We start from the raw sequence: 13,957 nt of genomic DNA on the forward strand, positions 1-13,957 counted from the left end.
AAAAATGTTGCATTAAGCGTGCAAATGAAGAGATAAGAATTTTAAATTAAGAATTAAGAAATAGCAATGAAGAACATTGAATAAAAAGCCATTCCGCCTTCAATAGAATTATGATGAACAGCTTAAAGAAAAAACCAATTTGACAAAGAATTATGTGGACTATTATTATTCATGACATTATAATGATATTAACACCAACCAGGGGTCCACACTCCTCCATTTCTTCGCGCAACAGTATTGGCTTCAGGATCACTCTTTGGATAGAGTGCTGGTACCATTGATTTTCTGTATTCACTGATCTTGGCAGTTAATTTCTGGACAATTTCAGGTTGTTCTTTAGACACATCATTATACTCATTGGGGTCATCTGAAAATATAAGAAATTTACTAGCTTGCATGCTTGCAGTATAAGAACTTCCGCTTCTATAAAAGTGCATCCCTCGATTGTCCATAGAGGTATGTATATGCAAAAATATATTTCCAAATTGGTATAAGTTGGTCCTTCATATTAGGTACGTCACTATCGTTGGGAAAGAATTCTTACCTTTTATATTAAAGAGTCTAGCTGGTTTATCACCAGGAGTATAAATAAAATCATACAGTGGAGTATCTTTAGTATCATTCATTGGTTTATACCAACCATCATAGAGACCTGGATAACCTAATATCAATTTCCAATCACCATCTCTAGATAAGATACAAGATATATTCTGATATTTCAATCATATTATTCTAAAGCACAAGATCTTCGAATCCAGAAGTGAATCGCTTCTGTACATTGTCAATGTCTAATATAGACGACATGGAAAGACACAAATGTCCCATGATCACCAGACATTTACTACCAAACATATGGTGTCAAATATCCCCACAGAGCAAAAAATGAAAACAAAGATGGGTTTACCTGATTGCAGCTTGTCCCTGAGAAGGAATAAAGAAATCATCTAAGTTATAAATAAATTCTGTTCTTTTTGAAGGTTGATTCATTCTGATAGAATCCCATTGATTTATACCATCAATACCAGGTACTGTGAAATATAAATTTATTATGATACAACCTTATTAATTTATAACATCAATACCAGGTACTGCAAAATATAAATTTATTATGATACAACCTTATTAATTTATAACATCAATACCAGGTACTGTAAAATATAAATTTATTCTGATACAACCTTATTAATTTATACCATCAATACCAGGTACTGTAAAATATAAATTTATTCTGATACAACCTTATTAATTTATAACATCAATACCAGGTACTGTAAAATATAAATTTATTATTATAGAACCTTGTTGATTTATACCATCAATACCAGGTACTGTAAAATATAAATTTATTATTATAGAACCTTGTTGATTTATACCATCAATAACAGGTACTGTAAAATATAAATTTATTATGATACAACCTTATTAATTTATAACATCAATACCAGGTACTGCAAAATATAAATTTATTATGATACAACCTTATTAATTTATAACATCAATACCAAGTACTGTAAAATATAAATTTATTCTGATACAACCTTATTAATTTATAACATCAATACCAAGTACTGTAAAATATAAATTTATTCTGATACAACCTTATTAATTTATACCATCAATACCAAGTACTGTAAAATATAAATTTATTATGATACAACCTTATTAATTTATAACATCAATACCAAGTACTGTAAAATATAAATTTATTCTGATACAACCTTATTAATTTATAACATCAATACCAAGTACTGTAAAATATAAATTTATTCTGATACAACCTTATTAATTTATACCATCAATACCAGGTACTGTAAAATATAAATTTATTATAATAGAACCTTATTGATTTATTACATCAATACCAGGTACTGTAAAATATAAATTTATTATGATAGAACCTTAATGATTTATACCATCAATACCAGGTACTGTAAAATATAAATTTATTATTATAGAACCTTGTTGATTTATACCATCAATACCAGGTACTGTAGAATATAAATTTATTATTATAGAACCTTAATGTTTTATACCAACAATACCAGGTACTGTAAAATATAAATTTATTATTATAGAACCTTAATGTTTTATACCATCAATACCAGGTACTGTAAAATATAAATTTATTATTATAGAACCTTGTTGATTTATACCATCAATACCAGGTACTGTAGAATATAAATTTATTATTATAGAACCTTAATGTTTTATACCATCAATACCAGGTACTGTAAAATATAAATTTATTATTATAGAACCTTGTTGATTTATACCATCAATACCAGGTACTGTAGAATATAAATTTATTATTATAGAACCTTAATGTTTTATACCATCAATACCAGGTACTGTAAAATATAAATTTATTATTATAGAACCTTGTTGATTTATACCATCAATACCAGGTACTGTAGAATATAAATTTATTATTATAGAACCTTATTGATTTATACCATCAATACCAGGTACTGTAAAATATAAATTTATTATGATAGAACCTTAATGATTTATACCATCAATACCAGGTACTGTAAAATATAAATTTATTATTATAGAACCTTGTTGATTTATACCATCAATACCAGGTACTGTAAAATATAAATTTATTATTACAGAAACTTAATGATTTATACCATCAATACCAGGTACTGTAAAATATCAATTTATTATGATAGAACCTTGTTGATTTATACCATCAATAACAGGTACTGTAAAATATAAATTTATTATTATAGAACCTTGTTGATTTATACCATCAATACCAGGTACTGTAAAATGTAAATTTATTATAATAGAACCTTGTTGATTAATACCATCAATAACAGGTACTGTAAAATATAAATTTGTTATGATAGAACCTTGTTGATTTATACCATCAATACCAGGTACCGTAAAATATAAATTTATTATGATAGAACCTTGTTGATTTATACCATCAATACCAGGTACTGTAAAATATAAATTTATCATAATAGAACCTTGTTGATTTATACCATCAATACCAGGTACTGTAGAATATAAATTTATTATAATAGAACCTTGTTGATTTATACCATCAATAACAGGTACTGTAAAATATAAATTTATCATAATAGAACCTTGTTGATTTATACCATCAATACCAGGTACTGTAGAATATAAATTTATTATAATAGAACCTTGTTGATTTATACCATCAATACCAGGTACTGTAAAATATAAATTTATTATGATAGAACCTTGTTGATTTATACCATCAATACCAGGTACTGTAGAATATAAATTTATTATAATAGAACCTTATTGATTTATTACATCAATACCAGGTACTGGAAAATATAAATTTATTATTATAGAAACTTAATGATTTATACCATCAATACCAGGTACTGTAGAATATAAATTTATTATGATAGAACCTTATTGATTTATACCATCAATACCAGGTACTGTAGAATATAAATTTATTATGATAGAAACTTATTGATTTATACCATCAATACCAGGTACTGTAAAATATAAATTTATTATTATAGAAACTTAATGATTTATACCATCAATACCAAGTACTGTAAAATATAAATTTATTATGATAGAACCTTAATGATTTATACCATCAATACCAGGTACTGCAAAATATAAATTTATTATGATAGAACCTTAATGATTTATACCATCAATACCAGGTACTGTAAAATATGAATTTATTATGATACAACCTTATTAATTTATACCATCAATACCAGGTACTGTAAAATATAAATTTATTATGATAGAACCTTAATGTTTTATACCATCAATACCAGGTACTGTAAAATATAAATTTATTATGATAGAACCTTAATGATTTATACCATCAATACCAGGTACTGTAAAATATAAATTTATTATGATAGAACCTTATTGATTTATACCATCAATACCAGGTACTGTAAAATATAATTTATTTCATTAACGCTGGTTAATTGATGTTTTTTTTTTCTTGATTCTTGTCGGTTTAGAGGGATGCTGATTTACAGGAGATGTGGTTTATAGTGTACGGTTATCTAATATGGATTAAATTGTAAACTGGACTGAACATGAAATATCAACCTACCTTGTTCTGCCCCAGCAGCTCCTATCAATGTTGGCATCCAATCAACAGCATGGATCAAACTAAAATAAAACATTCCGTATTGATTGTTGGTATGTTTCTTTCTGAAAGTTTTGGTTTGCATTAAAATAAGAATGATATATTACTCAAGAATCAATGGAATTTAAACTTTTTTAAATGTCTTTCCTATTTATATTCTATAAACATGTATCTATACATTACCCATCATAATGAATACCAGTATGTTGTAAACCATAGCCGGTCATGAAAGCAGTTGCTCGAGTTCCACCTTCCCATAATGTATGTTTACCACCACGTAGTGGGTAATTATTACCATAATATAACAGTTCGGCACCGTTCTGTAAAACTTTGTATCATTACCTTAACTTTACTTATTTATATATTTGCACAATTTGCACTGATGACTTCAGCTGCAGTAACTTCATGAACAAAACTATTTCAGATCAAGTGACCTTCATAAAACCTCTGTATCAGTAACGGTTTTCAGTAATAGTGTACTTACGTCTGCTGTAAATAAGATTAATGTATCGTTCAACATGTTTTTATCTCTCAAAGCATATGTAATATTTTTGATGGACTCATCTAGGAAGCTGACCATTCCTAAAAAAAAGTTATTGTTATGAATTCAGTGGCGTTACCACTTTCTTTTTTTATTACTTTACATAGTTGTGTAATATTGTGGACCATGTTGGGCCCCCTCACCTTTGTATGAATTCTCGCTAGTTTTAAAAACAAAACAAAATCAGAACCTCTTCTTCTACTCGTAAATTTTCTTTTCATTGTCCATTCTGACACTTAGCCTACTGTTTCTATCTCCTATTTTATCAATGAAACGTAAAGCTTCATATCATTTCCCATCATATTAGTTACTTCACCTACCTGAGAAATGTTTCCTTCCATAATTACCAACATGAGGATAAAGATCGGCGTATTCTTCTGGAACCTGAATATTCAACGCAAGTAGGCTCTTAGAACGACTTTTTATTGAAAATCAAGAAATGATACAATTGATATACAGTTTGGTATCTTGGCATTGCTAGACCAAAAGTCATTGAATGATTCGAGTGAAATCATTTATGAAATAGAAATAATCAAACGTAATAGCAACTATAGCAATTATTCTTACCTGAATTGGTTCATGAACATTTTGAAAAGGAAGATAAAGAAACAGTGGTATATCTGTATCATGTGATCTGATTATTTCCAGTGATCTATCGGTGAAAAAATACTGAAATATTAAAATGAAGTATATGTATATTAAAACATCTCAATACAATTAGTTAAGGAGACTCTAGGAAAGGGATGTCAATAGACAAAAATCTTTCAAAGAATGCTCGTGGTCTATGTTCTTTTTAATAAATTTAGTGGAATTAAATCAATATGCAATCGACGCGAGTTCTTTCAGTTAATTCATACATGGGCAACGGGATAACAAAAGTCAGTTACAACAAAAGCGTGATTTGTAGTGATGTTTTGCATCCACCTGCGCAAAATTGTCCAAATGTTCCTTGATAAGCAAAACTCAAAACTACGAGATACTAGATGTTTCGTATAGTATAAAATATATTGGATTCGCGGATGTCCTCCGCATTGTTAGTGCGTAATTTGTATAAATATTTATAATGAAAAGTTTTGCTTACTCCTGCGTATTGTCCATAGTATTTCCATGCTGGTTTTTCATTGTCGTGCATATCATAGTAATTCACTGTAAATTAAAAGGTAGAAACAATGAATTATTCTCTAAAATATTTTTTTCAGATTTTCCAATCTCAAATCTGCATATGTTAATACATGAGTTAACTGCAAATTTACAATTTTAGTTACATTACATACTGAGTTTTTATTTGCCATCTAAATTAATGGAGATTGTTTCTTTTGTTCGATCTATTATGTACCGCAACTACCATTAGACTTCCCATATTGATTACGATGTATTACCTAGTTTATGAGTATAATGATCTGTAGCAGCATTATAATATCCCAAATAGGAATCAAAACCTCTGTATGTCGGTGTACAATTCCAGTTACAAAATCCTAGATGCCACCTGCAATAACCAATCAGTGTGAATACACCAGAACCAGTACTTCTGTGGTTACCACGTTACTTTTGTAGTCAACGATTAAAACTAAATTGGTGAAAATGGAAAAGCTATCCAAACTTTTGCAACATATTGACACAAAAACTATATACGTGTTTAAATAAAGCAGTTTCTAAATCAGGCCCGGGCCCAGGTTATTAGTGGGTGTCAAGTAGCATTTAATTGCATTTATCTATTTGATGTATCATTATAACAACACGACGTCGTAAGAAGCTATCGTACATCATATTAAGAGTGAAATTATATAAAAAAAAAAAAAGAACCCCTTACTTGCCAACAGCATGTGTTGCATATCCAGCTTTCTTCATTTGTTGGGGTAACAGAGTAAGGTCCAATGGTAAACATACATTCTGATACGCACCCAAGACAAAGTGCTACAAAAATTGGAAACCCAGGATCAACACAAGTTTTATTCAAGGAAATCTTCAGTAGTAAAATATTTTGCCATTTTCAACAATAGAACAATACAGGCTTAGAGAAGGAGAATATTCACTGTGCCAATTAAAACAAAGAACTTGGATGACATGTGGTAAGGTGGTAACAGTATGAAATTAAAATTAAACGAAATTGAATTTTACGTCTTAGATTTGCACCTAAGTGAGCTAATAAGAGCTGGGTAACTGAAGGTATAACGGGACTTATTCCACGATTGAACCGTGGACATTCAGGTCAGTGAGCTGCACGCAAGAACAATAAGCGTCTTCCAAAGAATAGATGGCGGCATCATTCTGCCTCTTGAAAATTATATTAGGCTTCATGTAGGCCTATGCAAATGATATTAAGCCTAATCATTTACCTGGAAGCCCGTTTTAAATGGATAGTAACCAGACAGGAAGGCAGATCTTGAACTAAAATATAATATTCGTGAACGACATTAATTGCAAATTAAAAGTTCTGGCAATGTAAATGGTGTCAAACATTATTTTATGTGTTGACTTATTTTTTATGGGGGATATTCTGTGGTTATTTGGTTTGTATTAAGCATTTAATGTTTCATATTATGTTAATTGTTATGTACAATTTTACCTGATAGGGACCTTGTGAGAGGACCATGATGGATGTATAAACTTTTTTCCTTTACTAATAAATCTACCATTCTGTCATCATTTTCAGCATTCAGTTAATTTCCTTTGAGATAACTTTTCAAAATCAGCTTGTTTGAACGCTAACGCAACATGCAATAATATTCTTTAAATAAAGCCGAATATAAACTTACGGGCTACATACTGGTAAAACATATGATGAGTTAAAAATAACACCTTGACTAGCCAATTTATCTATGGTAGGTGTTAAGATATCGAGATTTCTAAAACCAATATCATTCCATCCTAAAATATAATGTAATTCGAGTAAACGTGTTTGCTAAAAGAGCAACACAAAGACACAATCTGGAAACAGGAAGACGCTTACCCAAGTCATCAGCAACAATAAAAAGAATGTGAGGTTTTTTGGAGGTTGTCGCTTGATTTTGTATGAATATAATTAAAACTATTGATAATAACTTCGCCATTTTATAGCCTACTTATCAATTACATACTAAATGTTATCTGTATTTAATGTCTATTGTACTACTGTTTTATCAATATAGTCCGAAAACACTGACCCTATCTTCGACAGATCAATTAAATTGCTTGGAAAATTATCAGATAGATCCTGGTGGTTTGTGTAAAGATGGTCGCATTGACTGCAATATTGTCGGTATATTGTTGGTATATGGACGAATTGACATCTTGGTGCATTCGTTTTATTCAGATATTATGTACTCTCTGGTACAAGTAGTGCTACCTTCTTCAATATTTCAACGATACAGTCATTTCAAAAATAAAACTAGCATAAAAATATTATGAATTATAGTTTATAATCGTTGATAAAATAGGATTTAATTGGTTTTCTGAAAATGTACGTTGTGGTCTGAACCTCGACAGTATTGTCGATAAAGCGAACTGGCCTGAGGTCATTTCAAGATGTCGAAAACTGGTATTTTGGACAAATTGAATGTCTTTCGGCAGATTATTAAAGATAATGGTGGTTTAGGGAAGTCCATTTATGTCTGGTACAAGTAGGTTGAATTATGTCCCAGTGCTCCTGCAAACCTATTACTGATTTCTCGTCTTCAAGCCGCAAGATGCTTAAGAAATAGGACGAGCTGAGGTCTATGACTTCATTTTCCTCTAAAATATTTTTTATTTATTTTTTCTAGAACGGATGATATGAAGACAGGAGATTTAGTTGGTGAAGACAAGTTTGGAAACAAATACTACCAGAATAATTACTATTTTTTCGGTAATTTTTAATTCATAAATTGTTTGTTTTTAACGATCACATAACATACCTTGCCAACTCCTTGGGCCTAATGAGTAAGTATGATATGATATCTGTACAGAAGGCTATTTGGTAGAGAAAAGATATTTGTGCTCATCTGGGTCCAAAAACATGCACGGTCTACTTTATTCATAGAATTTATTTTTATGATAAAAATAAAACCTACTTGTTGCTAAAAATTGAGTAAGTCGGCTTTGTTTTAAATTCAGATTCAGATGTGCATATTATTGTGCTTGATGCATGGGTAAGGTAATACTACTATTCATGGTATTGATACAAATAGCATTTTCAATCTAATACTAAAGTTTTGACTGCCTATTATTATCACACTTGTAGGTAGAAATAGATGGGCAATCTACAGTCCTGAGAAACATTTAGATTATGATGCCAGTCAGATACCACCAGAATGGTAAGTGGTTAAAATTAACTGCACTGGGGAACATTTACCTTCTCATTTGGAATGTGATTAGCTAATCAGCTGATATTCCTTGAGAATCAGATATTCGTTTCAGGAAGGGATCTTTTGCATACATCAACCTCAAGAAACCCCTTATCATGCAATAGATACCTAGGTTATAAAGATATCATTGATGGAAAGGTAATAATTGAAGGACAATTAATGATTCTGTTAATTATTACCAATTAAACTACATTGTCTCAAAATATAGTAGACTATTTGTATTCATGCCTCTTAATGTGAACATATCTTTCCACTAATTCTCAGATTTCAGTACAAAATGTCTTTAAGGTTAATCATTTATATTTTCCAGGCATAGATGGCTACAATATATTTCTGATGTACCACCAGTAGGGGATGGAGCCCCACCAAGAGCTAAATGGATGGCAGACTACTATGAAAATCGAACGGCAACATCTAAAGCCTACGTACCATACAGCACTGTTAAACCTAAAATTCAGTCTTGGTCTCCAAATCAATCTTAAATCTTATTACAGATTAGAATTCTCTAAAATTTATTGATTTGAGGATTGGTCCTGGGATGCTGTATTCATGGAACTGAAACTGAGACTGTAAGAAATAAACTTCATAATTTGTGATTTGTGAATAATAGTGAATTTATATTATAAACTTTGTTTCACCAATTATTAGTTGGTAATATAAAGATATCTTAGTATTTTGGATTTTTTTTATCACACAATATGATTATTCATATCCTGACAAAATGTATTTTATTAGATTGTTAATACAGCCCCATGAATATCATATAGTCAGCTTTCGCATTTAAACTAATAGTAAACAGACCAACACATCTGACCTGTCGATACAAGGTAGCAAAGTTTGTTGCTATTAATGATATAACTGTACAGAAAGCTTGCTTCAATCTATTAAAATGTCACCTGGTTTTCTGTGTAGTTCAGTCTCTAAGACTAGAGACCAAACCTAGAAGAGAAGATAGTGGACCATAGCCATATACGCCCACCATGGCATGCGGGTGGTAAATATTCAAGATTTAGGGACAAGGGCAATAACTCTGCTTCTAACCGTCAAAAATAGCTCAAATTCGAACTTGATCTTTGTTTTATGAACATGTCTAGACAAACTGAATTTCATTTCATTCCATCAAAAATCTAGTTTTTAGAGCGTTTACAAGCAAATTTTGACCGACCGACTGACGGACAGGGGTGCCGACAATATACGTCCACATAGAGAGATGTTGGCATATAAAAATGGATAAAAAAAAACACATCTCTTTCTGTTTACATGTTTTTTATTCTTGAGAGAAACTTTTTCTTCAGAATCCATATTTTTGGTTCAAACTTTAATTTTACAGGTGGCATATTTTTTGGATTTAATGATATTCCTGTAAAACCAGGAATGGTGGCTTGTAGTTCATGTGAGTGTGTATAAAGTTCACTGTCACTAAAATTTGCAAGTGTAGCTTCCAATAAGAGATGTGTGAATTTCTGAATTTCCTGTCCATTTGGAGATATATCTTCTGTTTTATCATACCTACAAAGAAAACAAACATACACACTCATCTAAAACCAATATAAAGGTAATAGGAGTTGATTACCTATTATCTCGCTACCATCCAAATTCAGGTGCAGTTCTCACTCCATCAATAGAATAATAAAACAACCCTTTATTCTTTAATTTAGAATTAATTCATACACAATTAGTAAAACATACCTCCAATGTGAATGGAGCTGTGTAAATCTAGAGATACCAGTTTGTGCTGAATACACATCAATATGAACATCAACAAAATCTACAAATACAATATTATAATACAAATAAACAAAAATTTTATTTTTTCTTCTTAAATAAAAAAAACAGAAAAAAGTAGTAAAGATAAAAGATGTTGTCATCCATTACAACCAGGGTTTCACTGATGTTTTTTTCTGGAGCAGGGGAAAAATGTGCCTGTTTGTACAAGAAATAAATAACATCATGATACATTTCCATAGAAAGATTAGTACCAAGCAAATTGATGGACCCGTGCTTGAAAAAGAATTCAGTTACACATGTTCACATAATATTATATATGGTGTTGTGGCTAGGTTCTAGCATATTCAGTCCAAATATGGAGTACAATATAACAATACCTGTTCTGTTGTTTAAACTATGTAATATCTGTATGGCCTGACCACCAGGGTAGTTATGATGTGAGATATATAAAAATCCTGCCGTAGACAATAAATTACCAGCTAATAAACCACTACCAATCAAACATGATAAATACCGCTTGATTGATTTATTACGATTTATCCATCTGAAATATTTACAAAATATCGTAGAAAGCTTTGACAATACATCATATGGTAACCTTTGAATAAAATTTTTTGTTTTTAGCAAAATGTGCATGAGCAAGCAGTAAACAATTTTGAATTTGCATCAAAAGAAAATATAGCAATAATCCTTAAAAACATTACTAATGACATTCAATTTTCACTACTTTTCATGAAATATCAAATTCAAATTACTATACTTACAAATATTTTAGTGCACTGGCAATGGCTAAGTTCACCACAGGAAAAGTGTAGATTATAAACCTCAATTCTTTATGTGGTAAAAATGAAAATAATATGATAAATATAACAGCTGATGAAAGTAATGGTATTATTCTTCTGTCTATGTAGACACCTATTGGTAACAATACAATACTAAATGATATAGCACGAACAAGAGCACTGTAGAAATACCAGAAAAATGGTTCTGTCTACACTAAAGTTAAGAAAATTAAACATTTTGTGAATATTGCATTATTCAAGAAATACAATGTGTTTATTTTTTACTTGAAAAACAACTTAAGACTTTGTTTCTTTTTCATCAGTTGATACTTGCTCTGGTGTCTTTACTCTGATCTTGAATATATTATCAATGTCTGCAACACCACAAACAAACTAAAATATTCATAGTTGCTTGGAAAATGTCTCTTCCAAAAGCCAAGCAAGAAGTTTCAAATGAATAGAATCAAATTTAAAGGATACACCCCAATTGGAACTTTTATTTAAAACAATATTATACCACCAAACTTCTCCTTCTGGCCATAACCACCTCTTCCAGAATACTGAATCTACTATTATTGTTAAAGCTGAAATATAAACAACAGACCCTAATGTTCTGCAAACAAAGTCTTAAAATTGCAGTCTTTTCTATCTGAACAATCGCCTTAAATTACAATTCAAACTTTCTTGAATAAACAAACCCATACTCACCTAATAAAGATATTGCAGCTAAAATTCCATGTAAAATATAATACTGTAACATTTGGTATGAAGGTTTCTGTTTCAACAAACCAAACACTAATAAAGGACCCAGTAATAAGACTAATTCTGTCCTATAAATTATAACTGCTGCTCCAGATAACCATATATACCTGACAAAATCTTCACTTAACACCATAGACAGGGCAAACAATACTAAAAAAAATAAACAACTGCTTGAACAGAATTCAATAAGGCTCAAGATTTATATTGTAAGAACAACCCCCACAGAGAAAAACATCATGTATTATTTGTATAGCAATTCATGAACCAAATACAACTAGTTGACCCATCAACGAAATAGACATGAAATGAGTCCAGCTAGCCATCTTGGATCATTCAAGATGGTAATGAATGACAAATCTAAGCATCTGGGAAGAAAATCATAAATTACATTTATCTAATGTGTTCTCAAACAATTTAAAGCTGAATTACAATTCTTATTCAGTTTCAAATTGCCTTAATATCCATGGAACAAAAAATTACAGAACACTGAAATATTATTGCTTGACTTTAATTTCAATATAACATTACCTAGAACAAGAGCGAATATATTTGGTAGTGGTCGAGACATATAAAACATGAAATGAAACTGTGTGAGACATGTTATTATTAACCATGTTTTAACTTCTTTACCAAAGTTTGTACCCACTGATCTTGAAAATGATATAAAACTTATAGCTACCATTAATCCCAACCAAAATCTTACTGTAAAATAAATTCAAAAAGTCTTTTAAATAAAAATTAGAACTTGGTAAATAACCAATGCATGCATAGACGCCTAAGAATTGAGGCTGACTAAGTTTTGTCCCCCATTTGTACTTAAAGAAATAGCTAACAGTGAGCTAACAATGATCTTTTAATTAATTAAACCTACCAATATATTGTGAAGCCATCTTGTCTAGATTGAGTAACTGTGATAAGCTAATCATAGGCATTGAGAGAAAGGCAATGACAACAGGTCCTATAAAACTTCTAGGTACAACACCAGGAAACTCTAAATGATCATACTGAAATAAAAAAACAATATCAAGGAACAGTGATTATCTAAGAGCACTATCATGGATATACTACTCCTTTCTTTAATTTCTGCAACATTTCAATTCACATACAGGAATCTTTATCAAGTACAAAATAATAATGATAGACAACAGAACAAGTATGTATACAGTAAAAGGCTAAAAGCTGAATCTATAACTGTTTGATAAAGATTCCTGTATGTGAATTGAAATGTTGCAGAAACTAAAGAAAGGAGTAGTATATACATAATAGTGTTCTTATTTATATAATGTTCTTTATACTTCTAAATGTCATTTAAAGATGAATATGATTATGTGCCTAAAGTATGTTAGAACATATGATCAATTTAATATTTTAATTTATAGGATGATAGTCCCAAAATAATATAAATTGGGAAAACCTGACAGTTCAAAATGATACAGCTAGTGTAGCCAAATGTAACGTAATTATTGTAATGCATCGTCCACTAGTGCACAGGTAATATATAATAAAATAGAATATTCACCTGTTCTATATCGAGATTATGATAAATTACATCATGTATAGCCTGTAGATTAAAGCTTTCTTCAACTTTAGTATATGGACAGACTAGAATATGTATTACCATGACAGCTATTACACTTAACTCAAGATAAACACTCATTTTGAACTATAATTTTATTGTAGCCTGATCAGCTGAAATAATAACAATGATGAA

At 30.1% G+C, this 13,957-nt stretch overlaps 3 protein-coding genes across 3 annotated transcripts; 1 reads left to right on the forward strand and 2 right to left on the reverse strand.

Moving 5' to 3' along the window:
- Positions 1-188: 188 nt before the first annotated feature.
- LOTGIDRAFT_105309 (hypothetical protein) lies at positions 189-7,702 on the reverse strand (the record flags this gene model as incomplete). Its single annotated transcript, XM_009059840.1, has 14 exons — positions 189-367; positions 545-687; positions 905-1,028; positions 4,049-4,134; positions 4,295-4,431; positions 4,596-4,693; positions 4,973-5,036; positions 5,220-5,321; positions 5,734-5,798; positions 6,032-6,138; positions 6,463-6,566; positions 6,989-7,040; positions 7,409-7,520; positions 7,603-7,702. 14 exons carry the CDS (start codon positions 7,700-7,702, stop codon positions 189-191), a joined length of 1,473 nt encoding a protein of 490 aa, XP_009058088.1.
- A 427-nt stretch (positions 7,703-8,129) lies between these two features.
- Positions 8,130-9,648, forward strand: LOTGIDRAFT_209731 (hypothetical protein). Its single transcript, XM_009059841.1, has 4 exons — positions 8,130-8,251; positions 8,393-8,475; positions 8,851-8,923; positions 9,285-9,648. The coding sequence occupies exons 1-4, from the start codon at positions 8,157-8,159 to the stop codon at positions 9,454-9,456; spliced, it is 423 nt and encodes a 140-aa protein (XP_009058089.1). The 5' UTR covers positions 8,130-8,156; the 3' UTR covers positions 9,457-9,648.
- A 580-nt stretch (positions 9,649-10,228) lies between these two features.
- LOTGIDRAFT_228830 (hypothetical protein) lies at positions 10,229-13,903 on the reverse strand (the record flags this gene model as incomplete). Its single annotated transcript, XM_009059842.1, has 9 exons — positions 10,229-10,483; positions 10,664-10,742; positions 11,080-11,246; positions 11,467-11,693; positions 11,965-12,068; positions 12,193-12,396; positions 12,775-12,948; positions 13,118-13,250; positions 13,766-13,903. 9 exons carry the CDS (start codon positions 13,901-13,903, stop codon positions 10,231-10,233), a joined length of 1,479 nt encoding a protein of 492 aa, XP_009058090.1.
- Positions 13,904-13,957: the final 54 nt, after the last annotated feature.

Source organism: Lottia gigantea, assembly GCF_000327385.1.
Source record: "Lottia gigantea unplaced genomic scaffold LOTGIsca_4, whole genome shotgun sequence".
NCBI classification, from domain to species: Eukaryota; Metazoa; Mollusca; class Gastropoda; family Lottiidae; genus Lottia; species Lottia gigantea.